Source organism: Ramularia collo-cygni (genome assembly GCF_900074925.1).
Source record: "Ramularia collo-cygni strain URUG2 genome assembly, contig: RCC_scaffold01, whole genome shotgun sequence".
NCBI classification, from domain to species: Eukaryota; Fungi; Ascomycota; class Dothideomycetes; order Mycosphaerellales; family Mycosphaerellaceae; genus Ramularia; species Ramularia collo-cygni.
This window is the reverse complement of record NW_019716255.1, coordinates 3,198,649-3,220,848: the sequence shown is the minus strand read 5'-3', so window position 1 is coordinate 3,220,848 and position 22,200 is coordinate 3,198,649. Positions and strand designations below refer to the sequence as shown.

General features: G+C 52.2%; 9 protein-coding genes; 6 read left to right on the top strand and 3 right to left on the bottom strand.

Moving 5' to 3' along the window:
* Positions 1 to 317: 317 nt before the first annotated feature.
* RCC_01068 (related to GTPase-activating protein beta-chimerin) lies at positions 318 to 2,480 on the bottom strand (the record flags this gene model as incomplete). XM_023766314.1 has 3 exons in its annotated part: positions 318 to 1,162; positions 1,217 to 1,612; positions 1,664 to 2,480. 3 exons carry the CDS (start codon positions 2,478 to 2,480, stop codon positions 318 to 320), a joined length of 2,058 nt encoding a protein of 685 aa, XP_023622082.1.
* A 340-nt stretch (positions 2,481 to 2,820) lies between these two features.
* Positions 2,821 to 3,681, top strand: RCC_12303 (related to pyridoxamine phosphate oxidase; the record flags this gene model as incomplete). XM_023766313.1 has 3 exons in its annotated part: positions 2,821 to 2,931; positions 2,991 to 3,391; positions 3,450 to 3,681. The coding sequence occupies 3 exons, from the start codon at positions 2,821 to 2,823 to the stop codon at positions 3,679 to 3,681; spliced, it is 744 nt and encodes a 247-aa protein (XP_023622081.1).
* A 1,188-nt stretch (positions 3,682 to 4,869) lies between these two features.
* RCC_01067 (uncharacterized protein) lies at positions 4,870 to 6,851 on the top strand (the record flags this gene model as incomplete). XM_023766312.1 has 4 exons in its annotated part: positions 4,870 to 4,918; positions 4,985 to 5,035; positions 5,098 to 5,157; positions 5,236 to 6,851. 4 exons carry the CDS (start codon positions 4,870 to 4,872, stop codon positions 6,849 to 6,851), a joined length of 1,776 nt encoding a protein of 591 aa, XP_023622080.1.
* Positions 6,852 to 7,259: 408 nt separating this feature from the next.
* Positions 7,260 to 9,158, bottom strand: RCC_12302 (probable MUP1-High affinity methionine permease; the record flags this gene model as incomplete). XM_023766311.1 has 5 exons in its annotated part: positions 7,260 to 7,647; positions 7,701 to 8,141; positions 8,190 to 8,320; positions 8,374 to 8,909; positions 8,966 to 9,158. 5 exons carry the CDS (start codon positions 9,156 to 9,158, stop codon positions 7,260 to 7,262), a joined length of 1,689 nt encoding a protein of 562 aa, XP_023622079.1.
* Positions 9,159 to 11,645: 2,487 nt separating this feature from the next.
* Positions 11,646 to 12,614, top strand: RCC_01066 (uncharacterized protein; the record flags this gene model as incomplete). XM_023766310.1 has 3 exons in its annotated part: positions 11,646 to 11,822; positions 11,880 to 12,174; positions 12,223 to 12,614. The coding sequence occupies 3 exons, from the start codon at positions 11,646 to 11,648 to the stop codon at positions 12,612 to 12,614; spliced, it is 864 nt and encodes a 287-aa protein (XP_023622078.1).
* A 1,209-nt stretch (positions 12,615 to 13,823) lies between these two features.
* Positions 13,824 to 15,047, top strand: RCC_01065 (uncharacterized protein; the record flags this gene model as incomplete). XM_023766309.1 has 2 exons in its annotated part: positions 13,824 to 14,244; positions 14,338 to 15,047. The coding sequence occupies 2 exons, from the start codon at positions 13,824 to 13,826 to the stop codon at positions 15,045 to 15,047; spliced, it is 1,131 nt and encodes a 376-aa protein (XP_023622077.1).
* Positions 15,048 to 15,058: 11 nt separating this feature from the next.
* RCC_01064 (uncharacterized protein) lies at positions 15,059 to 16,476 on the bottom strand (the record flags this gene model as incomplete). XM_023766308.1 has 4 exons in its annotated part: positions 15,059 to 15,268; positions 15,378 to 15,410; positions 15,477 to 15,723; positions 15,773 to 16,476. 4 exons carry the CDS (start codon positions 16,474 to 16,476, stop codon positions 15,059 to 15,061), a joined length of 1,194 nt encoding a protein of 397 aa, XP_023622076.1.
* A 604-nt stretch (positions 16,477 to 17,080) lies between these two features.
* On the top strand, positions 17,081 to 17,984 carry RCC_01063 (uncharacterized protein; the record flags this gene model as incomplete). XM_023766307.1 has 2 exons in its annotated part: positions 17,081 to 17,183; positions 17,245 to 17,984. 2 exons carry the CDS (start codon positions 17,081 to 17,083, stop codon positions 17,982 to 17,984), a joined length of 843 nt encoding a protein of 280 aa, XP_023622075.1.
* Positions 17,985 to 19,513: 1,529 nt separating this feature from the next.
* RCC_01062 (related to sensory transduction histidine kinase) lies at positions 19,514 to 21,604 on the top strand (the record flags this gene model as incomplete). XM_023766306.1 has 5 exons in its annotated part: positions 19,514 to 19,630; positions 19,681 to 19,921; positions 19,988 to 20,075; positions 20,244 to 21,297; positions 21,371 to 21,604. The coding sequence occupies 5 exons, from the start codon at positions 19,514 to 19,516 to the stop codon at positions 21,602 to 21,604; spliced, it is 1,734 nt and encodes a 577-aa protein (XP_023622074.1).
* Between the last annotated feature and the right edge of the window lie 596 nt (positions 21,605 to 22,200).

Genomic DNA, 22,200 nt, shown 5'->3' with positions numbered 1-22,200 from the left:
GGCGACGTTTTGATGCATGCACGAATCTTCCTTGAGAGAGATCCTCACTAGCGTGCCACGCTAAACCCTTTCGAGCGGTATCGGTGCTGCGGTAGACCGAAAAATCGCATATGAACCACGATTATCGAATTGCTATGAAGATATAGTTACCTACTCGTGACGAGCACTAGCTCATCGCATGCGGTCTCACGTTAGGGTGTAAAGGATGAAGATTAAGGCCTAAGGTACCACCGACATGAAAGGTGCTGTTCCCCACTCCTCCCTCCGTCGCTAATGTCAATACTACCCAACCTCGTTGCAATCGTTTCCTCAATCACTCAATCCTCATCAAAAATGGCACTCGCATTACCCAAGATCGTCTCCACGACCCTGCACTGCAGGCTACCGTCTCCCACATTCCCTCCAATCTGCCCACCCATCAAAGTCGGAGCGAAGCAAACGGCCAACTGCGCGCTGCCCATCCTCGTAACTCTCTCATTACCCAGTACCCTCCCCAAATGCAACACCAACGCCCTCAGCGTCGCATAATTCGGATCTGGGAGATCATTGATGCCCTGATGCAACGCATCCCTTCTCATTCCAACATCATCATTCCGCGCCGCGTCGATGAATTGGTCGTATTGCGCACGAGTGAAGAGAGGATCTGGAAGTTCCCTGAAAAATTGCTTGAGCAGCGATGCAACACTATTCACATCGTGGCCGAAATTTGACGGATTCCGAAAGTCTAGACTGGGGTGATTCGGGGGGAGGCTGTCAAAGGCCTGGCGGAGGCGGTTGACTTGGGAGGTGGTGCCGGACTGGCGGTAGATACCTTCAATTTCGAGGCCGAAGAGATCGATCGCTTGCATGCATTGGAAAACGATCATGGGTACGGCAGATTGGTCGCGGGCGAACAGGGTGTCAAGAGACAGGCCAAAGACACGATGTAGGGAAGAGGCAGCCGGTGATGTTTGTGCAGGAATCGGGTTGTGGGTAATCGGGATGGTGCCAGTGGTCTGTTGATGGGTATCCACGGCGCGCTCAGAGGGGTGAGATGGATAAGGAGGTGCGGCGGAGTAATTGTCGCGGAGAGGTAGAGAAGTTTGTGGTTGGCTGGGGGAATAGGGGGATGACACTGGTGACATTGCTGGCGCCTGCGAGTGGGCTGATGCTGAGGGATTGTCTGGGCAAAACATTAGCTCTCCATCTTTACAGCATTTCGATCGAGCCGACTCGCCTGTGGGGCTATACGCCTTGTATCCTCCAGTTCTACTATTGGTAGAATTAGGCTGTGAAGGACCAGTGTGCACAGTGAGGTTAGAAGGGTTCGGTGGTTCGCCATCTCTCGTCGGTGGATTTTGACCAAGGGGAGATTGTGCTGATTGTTGCTGCTGAGCTGGCGGCTGTCGCGGCTGCTGCGTCTTAGGCGCCAGCGTCGGGTGCTGCTCGTACCGAATCTCACTCGGTCTGACCACTTTTCCTGAGAAGCTGCCGACATAGCTGTGAAAGTCGCGATTGTTGTCGATATCAACGACCAGATCCCTCAGACTACGCTGGCCGACTGTTCCGGCGTTGTCGCCCAGTGGAGTGACGGCCAGGCCATTCCCAAGGAGCAGCTTCTCGTTGAAAGTGGCTAGGAATGTTAGCAAAGTGCAGATAGAAACTCAGGTAAGATAACGCCTACCAAACTTCTGCAACTGCAGCGTCAAGGCACTGTCAGATTCGTTGATCAACTCCTGCAGTGCTCTCACGGCCTTGGGCCGCAAGTCGCGTAACAGTTGTTCCCTCTGCGACTTGGCCGTGCGGACCTTTTCTTGATAATCCTCGTCGGCAGCTTGTGTCTTCTTCAGCAGGTCCTGCTCGTGCTGCTCAGCACTCTTGGGTCCCTTGAGCCCGATCCTCCGACTGCCCTTGGAATCTCCTGTCCGGGCGCGATCATAGTCCTCGGCCAGGGAATCGTATTTGGCCTTTGCCTTTTGCATTGCAGTTTCCGCATCGCTGGCCTTCTTCTCCGCATCAAGACCGTCGTGCTTCCACTGCTTGCGACCGCGTTCCATGTTCGCCGACAATACGTCAAGATCCTCGTGCATTTGGTGGAGGGAGAGGGCGAATTGCATGCCATTGTCCGCCATGCGCTCGTGCACGCGTAGCACCTCTGCCAGCTGCTGCGCATACGTCCCTCCACGGACATCACTGCGTTTGATATTGTCTATCTGCGCTTGCGCCAAGCGCTTGAGCCCTTTGGCCTGCTCTTCCTCCAAGTTCGAACGTTTTTTGAGAAACTGGGCAAAGTCACGGGCCGAGGCGATACTCTGCTTGAGACGATCCAGCAGAGTGGTGACGGCGATTTGGCTGGAGAGGACCTCATCTGTTCTTGGGTTACTGTTGCCATTCGTCGTGGAATTGCCATTGTTGGTGACGTTTGCGCCGTTGTTKATGCCGTTGGGGCCTGAGCTGCTCATGGGGCTTCCCGGGGCCGAATCGTCTCGAGGCTCCGCCATGATGGTTGGAGGGGATGCAATGAACGGTCGATGAATGACGGGGATGTCGCTGTCAACCTGGCTTCTAAAAAATCTCAAGCAACCTTGTGCCGTCTCAGCCACACACGGCAACGCAGAGGAGGACGTGTAGGTAGGAGGTACGCAATCGCGCCTCTTCCATGTTTAGATACCCGCTAACCGTATGTAGAGCGGCACGGCCCCGCAATGACGATCTCTAGTCTAGATGGAAGCTGCGATGGAGGAATTGCTTCACTGACCGTCGATCAAGCACCCTATTGGACAAATCCAGCACAACACAAGACACACACACACCCACACCTACACACAAMCATCATCAGCAATGGCGGTTCCATCGAATCGGCTGCCCGAAGAGGTGGTGACCTGCCTCAAGAATGCCCGTTTCCTCCACCTCGCAACCTGTACTGGCAATGTGCCCCACGTATCGCTCATGGTCCGTACAGTCCCCCCTACCAAACGCATGTCCTCAGCTAACAGATATCGTTTCCTTAGCACTTCTCTTACTTTCCTCCCAATTCATTTCCCCAAGGCTCCTCCCTTCCCTCCGGACCCGTCATCATCATGACCTCCGATCCTCGCTCTAAGAAAACCAACAACCTAACAAGCAACCCCAACGTGTCACTCCTTGTCCACGACTGGGTCAGCTCTCGACCGCCCACCAACGCCGCCTCCGGAGCAGATCGAGAACGAAGTCCCGCGAGTGGTCCGAGGAGCAGTCTGGCGCAAAWGCTCATGCAAATGAACAGTGCAGCCGTGTCATCCATATCCGCCACGATCAATGGATCCGCGAGGGTACTAGAAAAGGGCAGTGAGGAAGAGAAATGGTGTAAGGAGAGACACTTGGCGGAGAATACTTTTGAGGAGGAGGATGGAGGCAGGCTTGCATTGAGTCGGTGAGTCGGATCGTTTCAAGAAAGTGCACGATGTGGTTGCTAATGATCTATGTGGCAGGCAAAGTTCAAACAATGCACCAGGAGACGGGGGGAGAGGGAGCTATATCGAGGATGAGGATGTGAGAGTTGTGGTGGTGGAGATCCGAGACGGCAGGATCAGTGACTGGAAGGGTGGGGTTACAGACTGGACTATCGAGGGTGCGGGGCGGGACTCAACGCAGGATCCTGGCAACGGAGAGAGACAAAGTGAAGGTGGGAGGCCTCTGGTGAATGGAGTGGTGAGATGTTGATCACGGGCTACGAGGTATGGATCGTGGATTGAAGCAGCAAACTTTGGGTGTACGATGAAGGCATGAATCGAAGAACGGAATCTTGAAACCGTCAGAACAGCTATCGTGACGTGGATGTATAACATGAATCCCTACCTTCCGAGGACGGAGTTGTTTTTCGCCCTCCGAGAGCGACGTCAGTGGGATGGCATTTGGGAGAAGGAACAGAATTCGCCTTTAATTTACCGACATCTCTTCAGAGCCGTCCTGCTTCACGTGCGACTCTCGACGACCCGCACTCTGGTCCGCCACAGCCAGTCAAATACTCTCCTGTGATACCCAAGACCCACCGCAATATCAACCTGCGTAGCTGTCATCGACTCGGCTTGTCACATGCAAAAAAGTAAAATACTCTACTACCCCAACCCTAACCCTTGAAGGACAGCGCGAACAGCTTGAAATGAATGACCCCTTGACAGACAAGTTGCTCCCTGTCCGCTAAAACATTGTTCATCGCAGGATACAGTAAAGTGTTTCTCTTCCCACTCGTCACTCCTTGCTTCTCTCGATCGCATCGTCGACTGCATGCTGTGCTATATGCCTCGGAACTTGAGGCTGAGAAGAAATCAACCCATGCCTACCTTACTGTCGATCATTCTTGGGCGTTCGACAACATGTGAGCCCTGGGTTTCGCAGAATCGGCATGCCTTCCTGCAGCGGAGGCCCCTCCATCCGCCATCGCCGCCCGAGTATCCCGGCGTAGGGCGACTTCATCGCGAACTAGATCTCGCCAACGTGCAGCGGCAGTCTAAATGATCTCCAGGGATTTCCAGGAAGGTCTTCCGGTGCGGTAGGGACCCTGCACTACGACACAGTGGAGTGTACCGAGGATTCTCCSTGTTGAACCAACGCCTCAGAAGTGCACTTGCGGAGCCTCCGAGAAACACCGGGCTTGTCTAGCATTCCATGGCAGTATGCAAGTCGCCCTAACAAGGCCGAACGGCACCGATCAACATGGCTTGGAGGCATACGCGCTGTGCAACATTATCCACTTTCGCCTAACGTTCCGCCTTTCGTGTCAAGTGCGTTCACCATGGGAGTATGCAATGAGTTTGCCAGATTTAAATGACTAGGCGGGGCAAAGACATAAAGCGCAGTAACGTCCTATGAAGCGACTTTGATCAGACTTGGCTTCTCTGTCAAAGAAGAATGGGTCAGACGAGCAAAAGCCGTACCCACAGCTTCGGGGGCTGTTGGAGTGAGTGATGCACTACTGTCGAGCTCGTTTGGCGTGGGTAGCAATGCTAATATCGATTCCCCGCAGCATGTCGACGACGACGCGTGAAGTGTGACTCGGGCGCGCCAACCTGCAGGAGTACAGCCTCTCTTGTCCGATCAGGCGAGAGAGAGACTTTGTTGACGCAAACGTCGATATAGGATGCAACAATTCTGGTCTAACATGCGAGGGCTACGGATTTCGCTTCGATATTCCGGAAGGTAGGTCGTATCACGAAGGTCACCCGTTGGCCCTGAGCATGGCATGATGCATGTATCTCGGACTGACGCAACACTCAGGGGTACAATCCTCCCGTCAGAACATGCCTGCGAGCAGCCGTCCGGATCTTCTCCTTCACCTGAACAACGACGAGATCGATGGCCATCTCGCCGACATCGACGTTGCATCTAAGACGCTGCACAAGGGCCCATTCTCACTGCTGGTTTCCCCCCATGGCCCCGCGGCAGGGCCGCAGAGGCCTCCTGAGGAACAGGCCATGCGACTGCCCTCGAGATCGAGATCGCCGTCCTCCACTGGAAGAACGCGTGACGGTCGAGTATCGAAGAAGCCAAATAATGTGTCTTCTGACTGTCCGTTGAAGGGAAGTCTCATACCACAAACGCACGGCCACCAAAGACACCCCTTCATCCTACCAGAGCTCTCTTCCTTAAACCTCCACCCAATCGAGCATCTTCTTCTTCACCGGTACCAGCACTTCGTAACCACCCAGCTCACCCCGGAAGGAGGCTTTATCCACAGCGCGTTCGCCATGGTTGCCCCATCCATGGCAATCAGCAACATAATAACTCCCCAGGCCGGCTCACACGCGAGCGCCGCAATCTTGCACGGCATACTGAGTGCAGCAGCTGCGAGCCTCAAAAGTCACTCCTCTGCTTACCACGCCCAGGCCCTCCAGCATGAAAGGATCGCCGTCCAGTATCTCCGCCTGTCCGTCGAGGAAAACTCCGATGCCTATCTCACACTTGCCGTAGCGATCATGGTGCTCACGGTTGTTGAGAATCTCTTCGGTCACGCACATACCGTGCGTGCCCATACTCAGGCGGCATTGAGATGTCTCGTCCTTGCTGCAAAGCAAGATCCGCAGGATAGCGTGGTGAAGGTGATTGCCGAGCAGGCCTTCTTTGCGGCTGCGATWTCACACGTCGTTCCCCAGGCACAAGTAGAATGTCTGAAAATGAGTTTTGCAAACGGACAATTAGGCTACTTCGAAAAGCAGGCGGGATTGGCCGTAGGGATGCTGGACATTCTCCACGACCTGAATGCGATATATGCGGGAGGGGTTGCAGCGCCCGCGGAGACGATCGAGAATTTGGAGCGGAGATTGGCACTGCATCGGCCTGTCAAGGCGGAAACCGAAGCGGAGGATTTCGACGGGAGGCCGCGAGCGATACTCTACTATGCCCTCCAGCTTTACTTTGTCAGGGCAATTCGAGGTCTCGAGCCAACACATCCCGATACCCTGGAGGCAATAGAGGGAGGCTTGGGCCAGCTGGAGGCTCTAAGATACACAGGACGAGAGTCAGGCAATTGCCTCATCACCTGGTCGGCCTGTATACTGGGAAGCGAATGTTTCTTAGGTGTACATCAGGGCCGGTTCATGGCATGGCTCCAGGCGAGAACAGAGACTCAAGTCTTGAAAGCGCGTGAGATCCTCATGATGACGGGCTACTCTTGGAAGATGAAGCGCGAGATGCCGGAGAGGTACAGGATCTTGTGGTACCGGGTTGGGAGTGACCCGGGCAAAGGATGGCATACCAACAAGCCAAGGGACCAGGAAGCGTCTGCTGGGTCTGATCAGGTCGCGTCTGATCAGGTCACGATTGGTTTGACGGCTGCTTTGGAACAAAGAGAGGCGGCGAGAAGTACTCGGGCCAGAGTGGCTCAAGAGACATAGACGTTTTTGTAAAACATCAACGAAGGTTGTACCAGAAGACAATTGGGCGGTCGATATTGCACTCCTTTCAGCGCTAAATCTCTGCGCAAAGGAGAATACGATCGTGGGGTTGATTAGGCGATATCCATTTCCGCAATGCAAGCCATGACAAGTTGCCATCGCTCCAGCGTGATCTACCGAAAACAACAGTGTCAAGATGATTGATGCCAACCATACGCTCGAGTTAGACTAGTATGAGCCGAGTCAAAACAGTGGAGTCTTAGCCACAATGTTAGACGTGGATTCTTGAGATCACTGCTACGTGCTACAGTCGGGCGGACTAGTGAGAGAAAGACAGCCAAGGAGGCAGATCGAGAACGGCTAAACTTCAGCTGAAGACATTTGTATCATCTGTATCATCTATATCATTTACGACCGCACCAAAGGCCGACGAACGAACCTGTGCGACTCCCATCCATCAATCTCGTCTACGTATGCCTCCCGCACAAGCTCATACTTCCCAATTTTCGGAGCAATAACAGCCCAGATTAACCAGTAGATGCCTCCGCCTGCGATTACTGCCCAGCCCACGACACAATGTAGGTAGTAAGGCAATGTCTCATACACGCTGTTGTCATCCGTGGGAGGAACAAATGGTGCCACAACAAGGTAGATGTTGCTTAGGAAAAAGAAGACCGCCACGGGGAGCGTTGCTTTGAACGGTGGTGACCAGTCCCAAGCTTTCTTGTTGAGATAAAGGTATATCAACCCCAAAGCCACAAAGCTGTTGACGATTGCCAAGGGGTAGGATATGACGCTGGAATTCTGGTCAGTACTTATTGATGAGCCGCTGCATTGTGCGAAACTCACTTGAGGATGAAGTTATAAGCATCTCCGGGAGGTGGACCCATCATGATGATGACGCTCACCAGCCAGTGCTCGAACAGACCAGCGAGGGGAGCATTGCAGGGTCTGTTGCTCGCCCAGAAAGAGGAGAACGGAAGAATCCCTTCACGGCCCAGTTCCTGTACGAGTCGACCCTGAGAGAAGATAACGCTCAAGACGTTGCCGAACGCTGAGAGAGCGACGAAGACGGATAATGCACGCTCTGCGCCTCCTCCAAACACATTGCGAAAGTAAGATGCCGCCAAGATACGGCCGGATGAAAGAATCYCTTCTTTGGGGACTGCAGCGAAGTATGCTATGTTAACAAGCATGTAGAGAACAGAGACGCTACCAAGAGCCAATGGAGCGGCGATCTTGAGAGTCTTGACGGGATTGCGAGTCTCGGAAAGGGCGTAGTTGGCGTTGCTAAKGACGGTCAGCTTTGCGAGTACGTCTCGATGGCGATGAACTCACCTGTAGCCGATATACGACCAAATAACGTTGTACAGGGCAGTGACAACGCCATATGCACTGCCTGTTGTGCCTTCGAAAGCGTTGGTAAAGTTATCAGGCTTTTCGATCTTCAGTGCGCCACTAAGAGCAGCCTACGCGGTGATTAGCAGGGTTGCCAGGCCATGGGCGAGCAAATTCGACGCACCCAGCCAGAAACCACAATGATCAGGATGATGATCAATTTGATGATTCCCAACAGATTCTGCAGCCTAAGACCCCACTTCAGAGCAAGTCCATGGATCAAAAAAGCGGACGTTATGCAAGCAAGACCAATTCCACGCTGGTTCCATCGATTCACCTCAATCTGAGCGGCATTGAGGATGTACTCTCCAAACACGACGGAATTCGATCCAGCCCATCCGAGTAGAATGACATAGCCCGCGTAGAAGCCCGTTGCCAGGAACTTTGGACGACTATACACGAACTCCAGATAATTCTTTTCCCCACCGTTTTTGGGGATCGCGGTTCCAAACTCCAGATACACTGCCATGCCGGCTGCGGCGATGAGCATACCAGCGACCCACATGATCAATGCCAATCCCACGCTGCCGGAGAGGCTCAGAATGCTACTGGGAGTAGCGAAGATTCCTGTTCCGATCATTCTGTTGAAGATCAAAAACGATGCAGATAGAACTCCGATCTGTCGTTTCGACTGCTGGGCAACATGGCCTTGGTCGAATTCTGGACATGATGTCAGCAGTCATGTTGGGGCACAATATCGTGATCAAGGCTCTAACCTGAGCCGCCTTCCTCATTGCGTTTGTTTGAACCAGCATCTGAAGTGCTCTTCACTTCAGCAGAAGATTGCTTGCTGGATTTTCCAAACATGTTCAGATCTCGCTGCGAGGAGTTGGACAGGAGAGGGGTGCGAGCRTCTGCCTGGAAATCTACGGAGGGACATTGTCCCTTTTGCTTCATCTTGTTCCGCATTGCCTCATTCTGCCGAGTCTGTCAACACCGTGCCATGCATCAAAATTACGAGAGAAATTGCTCTTGATCCACGTATTACGAAATTACAGGCGAGTCCCAACTATGTTGTAGACGCAAGACTTCCACGCGCGATTGGATCAATCGTGTGAGCACGCCATCTGAAGATTTTCAGATGGCGTTCGCATCGGCCCGTGTGAGGTTACAATCTGCCTCAACATGCTCATCATGCATGTATAGACCTTACGATGGGACTTCATCTCTTGAGGATGACTCGATAGATTCGCGGATGAGCGGGTTCGTGGTACTCCTTGAGTTTGTAGCGAGAAGATGAAGTTGTGAAGTACATGTACGAAGCTAGAGTGCAGCAAGGTGCCGACGAGGTGAGCCCCGTATTAGGCTTAGCGCATCGCTTCATCCGACACACCGACCGATGATATTGGGTGCTTACACGTGATACCTACTTAGCGGAACTCCATCTCGCCCTTGTGGTCTATATAACCATGACACCAACGTCGCTTCTGTATACACCACCCTCACATCCATTGGTGAAGCTCGTCGTCATCCCTAAAGACCACTTCCTTGGCTACGCGCAGGTCTCGAGGATTGGCAGTACTAATTCGGTAGACTGCGATGTGCGTATTGTATTCGCAAGCCCATACAGGTCGCGGAGAATAACCACAACACCATCCACCCCTAGTCTGCATTTGAAAGAAGCCGCAATGATCAGAGAATGGGTCTGTCAAACACGGCCTGTGTAACGGGGTTGTATTCTGATTGGAACCAATGAGCAGGTTGGGGATCCAACATCAAGCACGCCATGCACGCGAAGAAGGCTCTCGCTTCGAGCACACAATCGTAACAAGACGTGCATTCCAAGTGTTCGTCCTGCGAATGGTTTTATCGAAAGTTGCCATGGAGTTTCTGCATCGCATCGAAAACCTGGATATCGGGGTCACGTAGAATGATACAAATGTGACCGAGACACCGAAGTGTCCCGGATTACCCTACTCACTGCGTAGCTTGAGCTGTGAGGCATGCTCTGACAGCAGAGTAAACCAATGCCAATGTTGTCGGCAAAGAAGCAGCTGGAGACCACTTCCATGGCATGGCATAAAGGGACTCTCGATCCAAAATTCTTGTCACCTTGGACAAGCGAGAAGGCGTGCATCCAACATGCAAAGCCATGGGTAGACCCGTTGTCTGATCATACCGAGATGTGAGCGACCAAGCCGGGTGCAGGGTTCCGGGCCGCCAGAGACGCAAAGAGTGTGCATGATGGCAGACAGATGACGCCTGGGCTCATTCAGGATTTCCGGACTTTGTCGTGAAGCATCGATCGTGGCATTCGATTTACAGTTTGCGCACATCTCATCCTTGGCTTGTTAAAGGTGGTATGCACGGAAATTGATGGTGGCATCATCCACCCCACAATACTGCATGTCATTTCGTGTCATCGCGCCGGCGAGTTGTAACTCCGTCTCGGTCGCCAGCTTTGGAAGGTCTGCATCGTCAATAATCGCTGACCACAATTGTCACAGCCATATGTGGATTCCAGCATTATCCTTTTTGGGAGTGTGTGTGGTTGTTGGAGCGGAATAATGAAGAAAGCTTCACGGCCACGAGGTGAGAAGGGCCGCTCCTTTACTCGGAAAAGTTGGAAACGGAGTTCCCGGCGGGGAGGACAAGGGAGGATCGCCCCGTAGTGGGACTTGAATCACTCGACATCTCTGATTCACCACACATCAGCTCGCCTCGAGCACGCGCTTTAGTGCATGCTGCCGCTTCTTATCATCCGATACTGTCAAGATGGCGAGGCCAGCCATGCCAGCTCCTCACGCTAGTAGCTGCGCTCCAACCTGGCGTTGTGACCGTCAATCTTGGATCTCCGAGGCTTCCGGTGGCATCGGCAGCTACTGTCAAAGACTACGACGACACTTGGCTATACGATCAACCACGGACTAGCTCAGAGTGTCCGAGAGCTTGCGAGAAAGATGCCAGTGGGCAATTGGCTGTTCTCTGTTGGCCTGATGAACAGCGGACCACATCCTTGGGCCAGTTCAGGACACACCTCGCCAACATGCAGACTTGTGACCTGCATGCATCCTGCATCCCTAGCTGTCCGGCCCGTACTGCTAACACACATTGAGTTGCGCAACAGCTTCGGCGAGCCTTTGCCATTCGCCAATGCCGCAATGAAATAGCTGCATTTGATAGCTATCAGTCCCAACCGTATGGCACCATCTTGACTCTCTCATTTTTCTTCCTGCACTTACCCGCCTTCTATCAATCCCGCGTTCCAGCACAATGGTAAGTATACGAGGATGCCATCTGGTCGGGTCCGTACMTCTGGCCGACACCAAGACTGTATTTCGCAAATGTCTGGAGGCCGTACCTTCGCGATTGAAGCGTATTCCAGATGGCGAGACAGGGAGCCGCCACTACTTTACCGCATTTCAAGCTCCATTGTTCTCGGCATACCCGAGAATGATGGTAGAGTATATTTACAACACCCCTGTTGACGACAAGCCCTTTACCGCAGAGGAGATCGATGAAGGAATGGATCTTTTGGAAAAAGCTGGCATCAATACTGGATACGACGATGCCGCTATCGAGAGCTACGCTGTGTTTTGCAAACTCAGAGAGGATGGAGTCATTCCTAATGGCGTAAGATTCCAAGTATGCTTTCCGACCATCACTAGCACAATCGTGCCTTTTGTCCAGCGAGCTTTCCTACCCCGAGTAGAGCCTCTGTATGAGCAAGCACTTCATCGTGCAATGCGCAGAGTTCAAGACGAGATCCCACACGAAGATCTTGCCATCCAGATCGATCTTGCAGCGGAGACGGCGTTTTGGGAGACTTCAATCACCGATCCAAAGGACATCAAGGCTGATTCTGGCCTCAACTTCTTCAAGCCTTGGTGGGACGGGGACGTCAAGGAGCGCTGCTTGAGCCACATCATACATATGGCAGAGCAAGTAGCTCAGGATGTTGAGCTTGGAATTCACAACTGCTACGGTGATTAAGCCTTGTTCCACGTTTGATATTGACTAATTTTTCTGGAAGGTGACATGAACCATCGTCATTGGCATGAACCCACGTCACTTGCCGCTGTGGTCGATCGAGGTATTAGTGTGATGGAGGCTTCACCCCACAAGATCAATTGGTTTCACTGCCCAGTACCAAAGAGTGCTCTTGAGCGACCGGAAGTTGGTCTCGATGCGTATCTCGCGCCACTCAAAGACCTTGTGCCATATCTGGAGAAGAATGACACAGAGCTGTATTTGGGTCTTGTGCATGAGCACAGACCGGATCTCACGCAACAGATGATCGAAGCGGCGAAGAAGGTTGTTCCAGCTTTTGGAATCGCAACGGAGTGTGGAGGTGGTCGGATGGAGTGGAAGGACTTCGAGGGCGCGCTGAAGATTGCAAAAGAGAACTCTGAGCCTTCTCTATGAAAATGAAGATAGTAGTAAGTACTGTTTCAGATCAACGTTTATCAATCGCTGACATTAATAGGGGTGTAAGGCTCGACTTCCTAGAGCCATTATAGAGATTGATGATTTCCCACCTCGTTCGCTAGAAGCGCAGACATGCGCCAAKAGTGTTAGAGCCTGCGCATACGACACACGTTCCTCCTTCTTTAGTACCCATAGCTGTCATAGATCCAGCTCCAAGGCCCATCCGTGTGCTCAGCGTTCTTTGAAATCGTTGCATACTTGTTCAGCTGATTCTTCCCGGCATCCACCTCCAAGCCCCAGTCGCGCAGTACGTTAAATCAGATTCATATGGATGACTATAGACGTATGCTGATCAGAATGAGCAGAGTGGCAGCGCGTCTCACTTGTATCTCTGCGGGGTCTGGGCCAGATCTCGTTCGATATTTCTGCGTTTGTTCGTGTATGGTTTGTTCCGGTTTTGGCTGTAGGAGATTTGCTCTCACTATCGCCTTTGAATGCCCTTCTTCCCTCGGGCCTCTTGTAGTCTGGGCCGCGAATATTCCATTCCTAGTACGTAGGAGACGATTTCACGGATGAACGGTGAGTTTACCATCGATGATCGAGCAAGAGTGAGTGGCTTGGTTGCGTTCTGTTTCTTGAAACATCGTAGGTACCTCTTCTTCTCTTTATAGGTCAATCTCACTTTCCGCTTCGCTCGTTCCTGGAAAGTGCCGTACCTTCCACTTTGCGCGATGCGTTACACTTGGCGTCTGCCTGAAAAGGGTGGCTGCTGTTTCTTCTTTCAACTTCACTCGACTCAAAACAACCAGCCGTTCATCGCCAGAACAGGCCTCACCTGTGCATTTCACCAGACTACCAGACAACAGTGCCAGCATGTCGGACACCTCAGAGGTGACGGAATCTGAACTACCGCCATGCAGATTCTGCGTCTTGGGGGTGACAAAGCGTGCGAAGCCATCGGACGGCTTTCTCGAGCAAGAAGAATGTGAATCGTGGTGCGACGAAGATTCCTGCATCGAAGACTGCGAGTGTGGCAGATGCCTCTGCGAGAAGTGGTGCTATGAGACGGAAGACAATGAGTGTATCGAAGGCTGTTGCTGTGACGATTGCAACGAGGAGAGGATGTATGCCACCCGATGGGACAGTCTCTAMGCTGATGGACTGGGCCCAAGAAGAGCTGTCCAGGGATGGACGGTCGACTACGAAATGTGCTCTCCGAGAGAGCTGAAGCGAATGATCCTTGACCGCGGCCTCGTTGACCCATATCCATCGGGCACTACGATGAAGTATACCTACGTGCGCACACTCACCAAAGCCGACCGCTCGCCACTCACATTCCGCCTTCTCGACCTCCCTGCCGAGATGCGCAACCTCATTTACATTGAACTTCTCACCTTTCCCGCTGATAGGTGCCGAGAGCACCGTTTCTGCTTTCCACAGATCCTCCGCACTTGTCGGCAGGTTCATAAGGAAGCTGAGGAGCTGCTTTACACCGAGAACACAATCAGTTGCGACTTTAAGACGCGGTACACCAAGCTCGAATCCTACGTATATCCCGAGACAAGTGCATTCATACACAACAAGGAATTGAACCACTATGACTGCTTCTTCAACTTCCAGTATGGATGTATGTATGGAGATGCAGAGTGTTCCGGACTACAATTTCCAGCTTTTCTTTGCCGCGCACGATCTCTGGATGTCAATATCAAATTTGTCACAGCCGATCTGCAGCTTACAGATCCATCAGATGGGAGTGGGAACAGGATATTGCGAAAGTTCTTGCTGCGACTCGCCTCAGCGCTGATGGACCAAAACAAGATGGAGAGCCTCTGCATCACGATTTCGGACGATGTACAATCTGAGGAGCGGCCTGGGACGGCGGACATCCTTCATCCAATGCGTCGCCTCCGCAACATCCCAAAAGTCTCGATCCGGGGCAAGGTCGGCGCCACGACTGCCTTGCAAATCGTGACGGATATCAAGGGCGACAGTCCAACATTCAATACGGTGAAGCAGCTCCAGCTGATCCTGCTCGAGGCGGAAGCGTACCAAAACCTGCATGGATCGATCAACTGCACCGTCAAGGTCGACAAAGATGACCTCTTGCTGTCTTCCAGAACATCGACGACTGAGGAGATAATTGGTCACCACGTACGCCAAATTCAAATCATGTTGGATCCGGAGTATGAACTCGCCATGTTCGCAGATGAGGAGGCCGAACGATACCTGCAAATTCGGCTAGCAAAGATAAAGTCCTGCTTGGACGGGGTGCAGGAACCTGTTGTGGCCAAGCGACTCAAAGCGCTCGAGGCAACGAGAACGACGCGATTGTCTTACACAAAAGAAACGGCACCGACATCCATCGATCTGAAGGCTTTAGAGCGGGCAAGAACACCATCACCGTTTCTTGACGAGGATGACCTCTTTTGACAAACCAGACTCTATGCTTTGACGCTCTTCATGCCCTTCCCTTCCTGCACCCCACCTTGCCACTTCCCATCTTTTTTCGTCCATTCTACGGTTCCCAGAGTGGTGGTTCGCAAAACGTTTGCTTTAAAGCTGGCCAAGTTTTCGCTGGTCTTCGACAGGGCGTCCAAATCGTCCGCTGACGGGAAGGTCTTCCCTAGAACGCCGGCTCGAGGATTCTGGACCTTTACAGGGAAGATATGTTAGCTTGTTGCATGATGACGATGGGCGGACAGGATGTATATGCAGAGAACTCTTCTGCTGTGCGAGGAGGAATGATGGACAAAAGCATACCGTAACGAAGAACTCCAATGTGGGATTCGCGCACTGTAAGTGTAGCATGTCAGTATGTCTAACAAAGAGCAATGATTCCAGCCCTTCCTCCTGACTCACCACTTCAATCTGCTCGAGAGACTTGCACGGCTCCATGGCTTGCAGCAGTGATTTCTTGTACTTCTCTCCGGGTTCCACCTCGGCCGTCACCTGCAGAACCATGACGTTCTTCTGCACTTTCAGAATACTTTCAAGTTGCTCAGACGTCAAAGTGTAGAGGGCAGTGTTGAGTGCTCTCAGGCCCTTCGGGCTGCTCTCTTCGTCTGTAAGTGCGTCGACCAGATATGTGGCGAGAGATTTGTTGAAGCTGAAACACATCAGCATCGAAGTCTATCGACATGCATTGGAGTACTCACGCCATGATGCCCTCCTTGTCTCCAGCTCCCTGAATCGTAGCTGGATCGTCTTCATCGTCTGCCGCACTTTCAGGTTCGCTCAAGTTGAATGAACAACTGATCAGACCCGGACCGATGAGCATGGGAAGTTCAGTGGCCTGAATCTTGGCCATGAACTCTTCATCCTCATGTCGGAATGTATAGTTGACTTCGAGAAACATCAAACCCCGTCTCGCCTCGCCAGGTACTTCAGACGTGTTGTACTTTAGCCATTTGCTGACGTCTTCGAAGAAATGTGCTTTGGCAAAGACATCCAGCAAATGCAACGCCCTGAGGTTTGGCAGGTTCTTGAAGAAGGCCACTGCATCTTTTTGACTTTCCGTTGAGATGCCAGCAAACAGCTGCGAGTATATGACCACACTCTTCAGGTTGGGCAGACGCTCGGAGAGAGCTGTCAGGAAGCCGGCTGGATAGCCCAGAGAGAACAGTTCGAGTGTGAGCGACTCAATGCTGCTTGGAAGCTCTGGGATTGAATACGGCTTGTCAAGCTCAGCTTGGTATTCGTCGACTTTGATGTCGCTGGTCAAGGTCAAGGCTCGTAAACCTGATGCAGATGGAGGAAAGTCAGGAAGGTTGAAGGACTGCAGAGGAATCTGAGCGCCTTGTGCGGAAGCGGGGTCAACAGCCATGTCTGGACCAGAGGAGGGTGTCATTTCGGTTGCCATGGTTGGGATTCTATGCCAATGGACGAGGAGTTTGGGGGCTTGATGTCGAGGTTTGTGTATGAGAGATTGAGACGTAAGAGTGAGAATGAGAATGAGAAACAGAGAAATGGCATTGGAAAGAAGAGCTCAGGCATCATGCAGCTCTCGTGTTCACGTGTAAACAACTCCTCTTTTGCATGCGTGGATCTGTTGCTTGGAGCTCTGGAGAACCAGGATGGAAGCTGGGCATCCTTCCGAACGGTGCGGAGTCGCGGAGTCGCGGCAGGGTTCTTGGTCTAAGTCGAGGGGCATGTGCATGACCTAGCTGGGTTGCAGAGAAGATCGTCATTCTTCATGGTGATTGTCTTCGTTGGGGATCACCAAAGATTCGCTTCACCTGCATTGTCTTGTACTGGAGGAGAAGGAGGTGGAGAGTAACATGTAGTGTGAAGATGGTCGAGGAGGGTTCAGCCAGCTCCCACAATTTTGTTGGCACCAGACGGATTGGATCTAGAACGATGACGTCCGAAGGTCATCATCACCGCATTGTTGTCGCCAAACAGCGACACTTCTTCCATTCGACCATCTTTCATCCTCCACACATCGGAATACAGCACACACCAAGATGGCAGACCGAATCAAGAAGACGGCGCAAGAGGAGCTGATCGCGGCCAGAGAGATCGCCAGGGCTGGCGTCATGTCGGGTTCATACATCTACCCTCTCAAAGGTGCAACATTTCACAAACCAAAGATCATCAAGCATCATCGAATGGCTAACACTTGTGACAGGTATCTTCTACTTCCTCGCTCATCGCGATCTCTGGAAGCCTCTACTCAGCAAGATGGTCCCCACTCTCGGACTCGGCATGGGTATCACAGCCTTCATGTTCGCCTTCACCTACCTACCCCAGCTGGCTATTCTCTTCTTCACCTCCGGACCTCTTGCAACGCTCACTACCATTCTGTTGGTCCTCTCTGAATCATCCACATTGACGATGGTGCTGTCCAAGGCTCTGCTCATCGAGGACTCGTTGATTGACACCTTTGACGGTACACTGGTAGCTCGCGGACAGACTGCTCTTGTCTCGAAGGAGCGTCAGGTGAAGGCCTCCGGATTTGGAGATGCCGTTCAACGTTTGGGCAAACTCGCTTCCAAGCCGTTCCAGAAGTTCACTCCTTCAGCCATCATCCGCTACGTCATGTACCTGCCGCTCAACTTCATCCCGGTCGTCGGAACGGCAATGTTCGTCGGTCTTCAGGGACGTCAGCGTGGCCCCACAGCACATGCTCGCTACTTCCAGCTGAAGGGTATGAACAAAGTTCAACAGGACAAGTGGGTTGAGGAGCGCAAGGGCCCTTACACGCTGTTCGGAATCCCAGCCGTGCTTCTCGAGACGATTCCGGTAGCTGGTATATTATTTGCCTTCACCAATACTTGCGGTGCCGCGTTGTGGGCAGCGGATCTGGAGCAGAGCAATTCCGAGTCGACCGCGCCTGGCGTTAGAAATGCGGCAAAGAAGGCTTCGTAGTTTGCTGTGTCGAGCTCGAATCATAGGGCAGCCCTTGAACGTGCGGCATCGGATGCACTGTGCTTGTGCAGCAGGAGAAAAGGGCAGATTCTCAAACGGGAGATTCGTCGACCGCTCCCATGGCAATAGAACCTCAAAGGACAGGAGGAAGCGCCTCGAGCTCCGCGGCGTAGCAGCGCACCAATAAATCGTCGAAAGTTGTATCAGCATGTCCGCTACAGGTCTTTACTGCTGTACACCAGGCTTTAGACAGGTCAGGCAGGTCAAGCTGCCAGATACTTAGTATACTCACGAAAGGAGAAGTCGCAAATGCGTGAACGAGAATCGAATATCAGACTGCTGGCTTTCATCTGTAACATTCAGTTTCCAAGAAAGATCTTGCATGGTCTTTATTGCCATTCTCCAGCTCATGAAAGACCTTGTCTTCGTGATTTATCAACATCCCCATTTCATTTGTGGAGGCGTCAATACAGCAGTCAATAATAATCAAACATCCTTGCGCTGTGCGGCCTAGTGACTCCATTTGGCATGGTTGAAAGACAAGGTTCCAACATCCGTGGACTCCATCAATGCCTACTGCCTGTGCCATTTTATGCTTGGATTCATCATCTGCATCATCTTCAGGGCACATGCCGGGGAATGGAGAGGATGTCGATAGATCTTAGCGCTGTCCGGAGCCGCATGGYCGCCACCTTCGTCAGGGCGACCCAGACAGACAGAGCTGCGTCCGCCATTGACATGCGCAGTGTCGCACCCCTGTGAATTCGGCACTGCACATGGACAAAATTGTCTACTGCGTTGACGCAGACCCGCGACCGACATGCGTAATAGATCTCGCCTCCCCCGACGGCCTCTGCATCCAACACAGAAATCGTGCTTTGCAGGAACAGTGCCAACTTGAGGACGACATCCTGAACCCGAGCTTGCCTGCGGGATGTCAACCGTGGGTTCTGGACGTCGAGCATACGGACAAAGGTTCGATATATGCGTATACGATAGACAAGAGATGGCGGATCATTCAGTGGCTTCATACCGAAAAGCAGACCAAGCACGCAGAAAAACGGCAAACCGCGTCAAGAGAAGCGCCCAAAACAGATCCCTTGAATTTGACCCGGAGGTTGAAAGATGCAGAGGCAGGTCGCAATGATGCCGCCGGGAAGCTGTCCAATCTGCTGAAAATGATGGAAATGGTAGATGTAGGGATGTTTGAATATACCAAGGAAGGAGTACTCGTATATGGCAACGAGGCATTTCACTCCATCTCAGGTGTCCCCGCCGACAACGACGTACCAATGGCCTGGGCGAACTGGGTTTTTGAAGAGGATCGACTGGAGCTCCTTGGATATTGGAATCAGCTCACAGAGGGAACGTCGTGTACCTTTGACATGCGATGGATAGGATCCAAACCAAAGGACATGCCTGAAGGACATTGGGTAAGTGCCGCTTGTGTGCCTACCACGGACACAGCAGGAAACGTTACTACGATCAGTGGATGCATCACAGATATCACCGCTCAACGGCGCAGCCACATGGACGCGGTGAAGCGAGCCGAAGCTCTGGAGCGTGCGCAGGCGAGCGAGAAGCGGTTCGCAAACTTCATCAARCACTCCAACGTTGCATTCTACAACTTCGGCATGGATCGCAAGGTGCGAGCGTGTGTTGGCGAAACATGTTTCCCGCAGCTGATTTCGTGTAGATGCACTACTGCAATCGAGAGTGGTTCGACCTAAGTGGCCACCCTGTGGTGGACTTTGACGAGATAGATTGGAGCTCGTTCATGAGCCAAGAAAATCTTGCAATCGTGAGCCACCATTGGGAAACGATGATACAAACAAAGCAACCCACCAAGTTTCAATTCGAGCTGAACCGGATCTGGGACGACGGGCATGGCCATAAGATGCGTGCTTCTGTCCTCTCTTGTTCTTATCCTGAGTTAGGTGAGGACGGATCCGTCGTAGCCGTTGCAGGTACTCTGACAGACGTGACGCATCTCAAATGGGCAGAAAAGCTGCAGAAGCAGAGGACGGACGAAGCGATCGAGGCCAAGAGACAGCATGAAGCCTTCATAGACATCACTTGCCATGAAATACGGTAAGTACCCCTGAGGACAGTTTCGGAGACGTACGCTGTGGTGATCAGCCTGCGTTGCTATAGCGTACCAGACATCAACTTCAATGCAGCCGCGTGAAACAAGCGAGCAGATATGTCCAGCCTCGCGGCGTGGTAAAGCTCCATGTTCTGCGCTGACAGCATCTACAGGAACCCGCTAGGAGCCGTCGTCCACTGCGCCGATCTTGTGAGCTCAAATTTGTCAGACATGAAGGCTGTCGTGGCCGCGTCGACATGCTCACCGGACTTGGGCGCTTTCGAAGAGCATTGCGAGGCTGCTCTCGAGAGTGTGAGCACAATCATATCGTGCTGCGCTCATCAGCGTCGAATCGTGGACGACATACTCAACTTATCGAAGCTTGATTCGAAACTCCTGACAATCGCACCCTCACTGACCGACCTGAACAACATGCTTTCAGAGCTTGAGAAAATGTTCGAGGCAGACGCACAAAAGTTTGACATTACACTTCGACTAAACAATGATCTCGGCGTCGTGCAATGGGCGATGCTTGACACTGGACGTTTGATGCAAGTGCTGATCAATCTCGTCACCAACTCTGTGAAATTCACGCAGAAAGAGTCGGAACGCGTCATCACAATCAACATCGGAGTATCCCGACAACGTCCATCTGAGCAGGACTTGAATGTCGAATTCGTTCCCGCTGGGATTGCAAGGGAGCGGTCTCATGCCGTCTCAGGCAGCGGCGAGGAGATCTTCCTGCACTTTACCATCAGTGATACAGGCTGCGGGTTCGATCAGGAGCAGAAGATTCGCATATTTGATCGATTTTCGCAAGCTTCGCCACGCACACACTCAAAGTATGGCGGCTCAGGACTTGGACTTTTCATCAGTCGCGAAATGATCGAACTTCAAGGCGGAGAGATTGGTGTAAGCTCTCAGTCTGGACATGGCGCCACTTTTGCCTTCTACATCGCTGCTCGCACCGCACATCCATCGCAGGTTGAGGAACGAAGGGCCTCTAGTGCAGTCTCGTCAAGGGGCCGAACGTTGGAGATGGGTGGACCCAAGTTCTGCATTCTAGTTGTGGAGGAMAATCTGGTCAACCAGAAGGTCCTGAGAATGCAACTCCAGAAACTGGGCCACCAGGTGCATGTTGTATCCAACGGGTTGGAAGCCCTGGATTTCCTGCAGACCACATCCGGTTGGAGAGACAATTCTGACAGCCAGATCCATCTTTCGATTGTAGGTTTTCACTATTTTTCTCCTCTTTCTTGCGAGATGATAGACAAATCTCTGACCTTGTTACTGGATCTAGGTACTAATGGACATTGAAATGCCTGTAATGAACGGCCTAGTCTGCACACAAAAGATTCGCGAGGCAGAAGCCGAAGGCCTCCTGGAGCGTCGCCTACCAATCATCGCAGTCTCTGCCAATGCTCGCGACGGGCAAGTCCGGCATGCGATTGAGTGTGGAGTAGATGATGCGATTAGCAAACCGTTCCGAGTCGCGGATTTGATGCCAAAGGTCGAGCGCTTGGTTATGGTGTGACGAAACGATTTACGACAGGATATGAGCGACGCCACTACGTTTCGAAAAAGGGTCATGGGCGTTTATTGCGGTCTTTTAAGATGAGTCTTCCCGGTGTCTGTATTAGTATTATTATGCAGGGCTCTCGAGATGAATAGGTACTAGGAATTTTCCAAAACTCCACCGAGTATCCCCAAGGCCCGGATAAATAAAGAAGATTGCAGCCCTACTTATAGCACTACAAGATCCACGGATCTCTAAAACAATGACAGCACAAACAAGAAGACATACTGCATAAGACATTTGGCTCTCCGCAACGCTGCTTCTTTCTGTGCTTATAGCTACCTGTTAGCGAGCGCTGTCGTCGATTCACTACAAAGAGATCCGGCAACCTTTGATTTCACTGGCCCTTGCCTACTTGTCTTTAAGCAGCTCCAGACACAGTGAGATCTCCTTACTTCGGAAAAATCAGCGGCGACTTTGCAATGCCAAACTCAGGAGGGCGACCAAAAAATGACACAGAACCCACATCTAAGAACAGAAATCACCTAGGTAGCTGATTAAGACTACATTCAGGACAGCAGTATTATTTCATTAACATCATAATTCGACAAGGA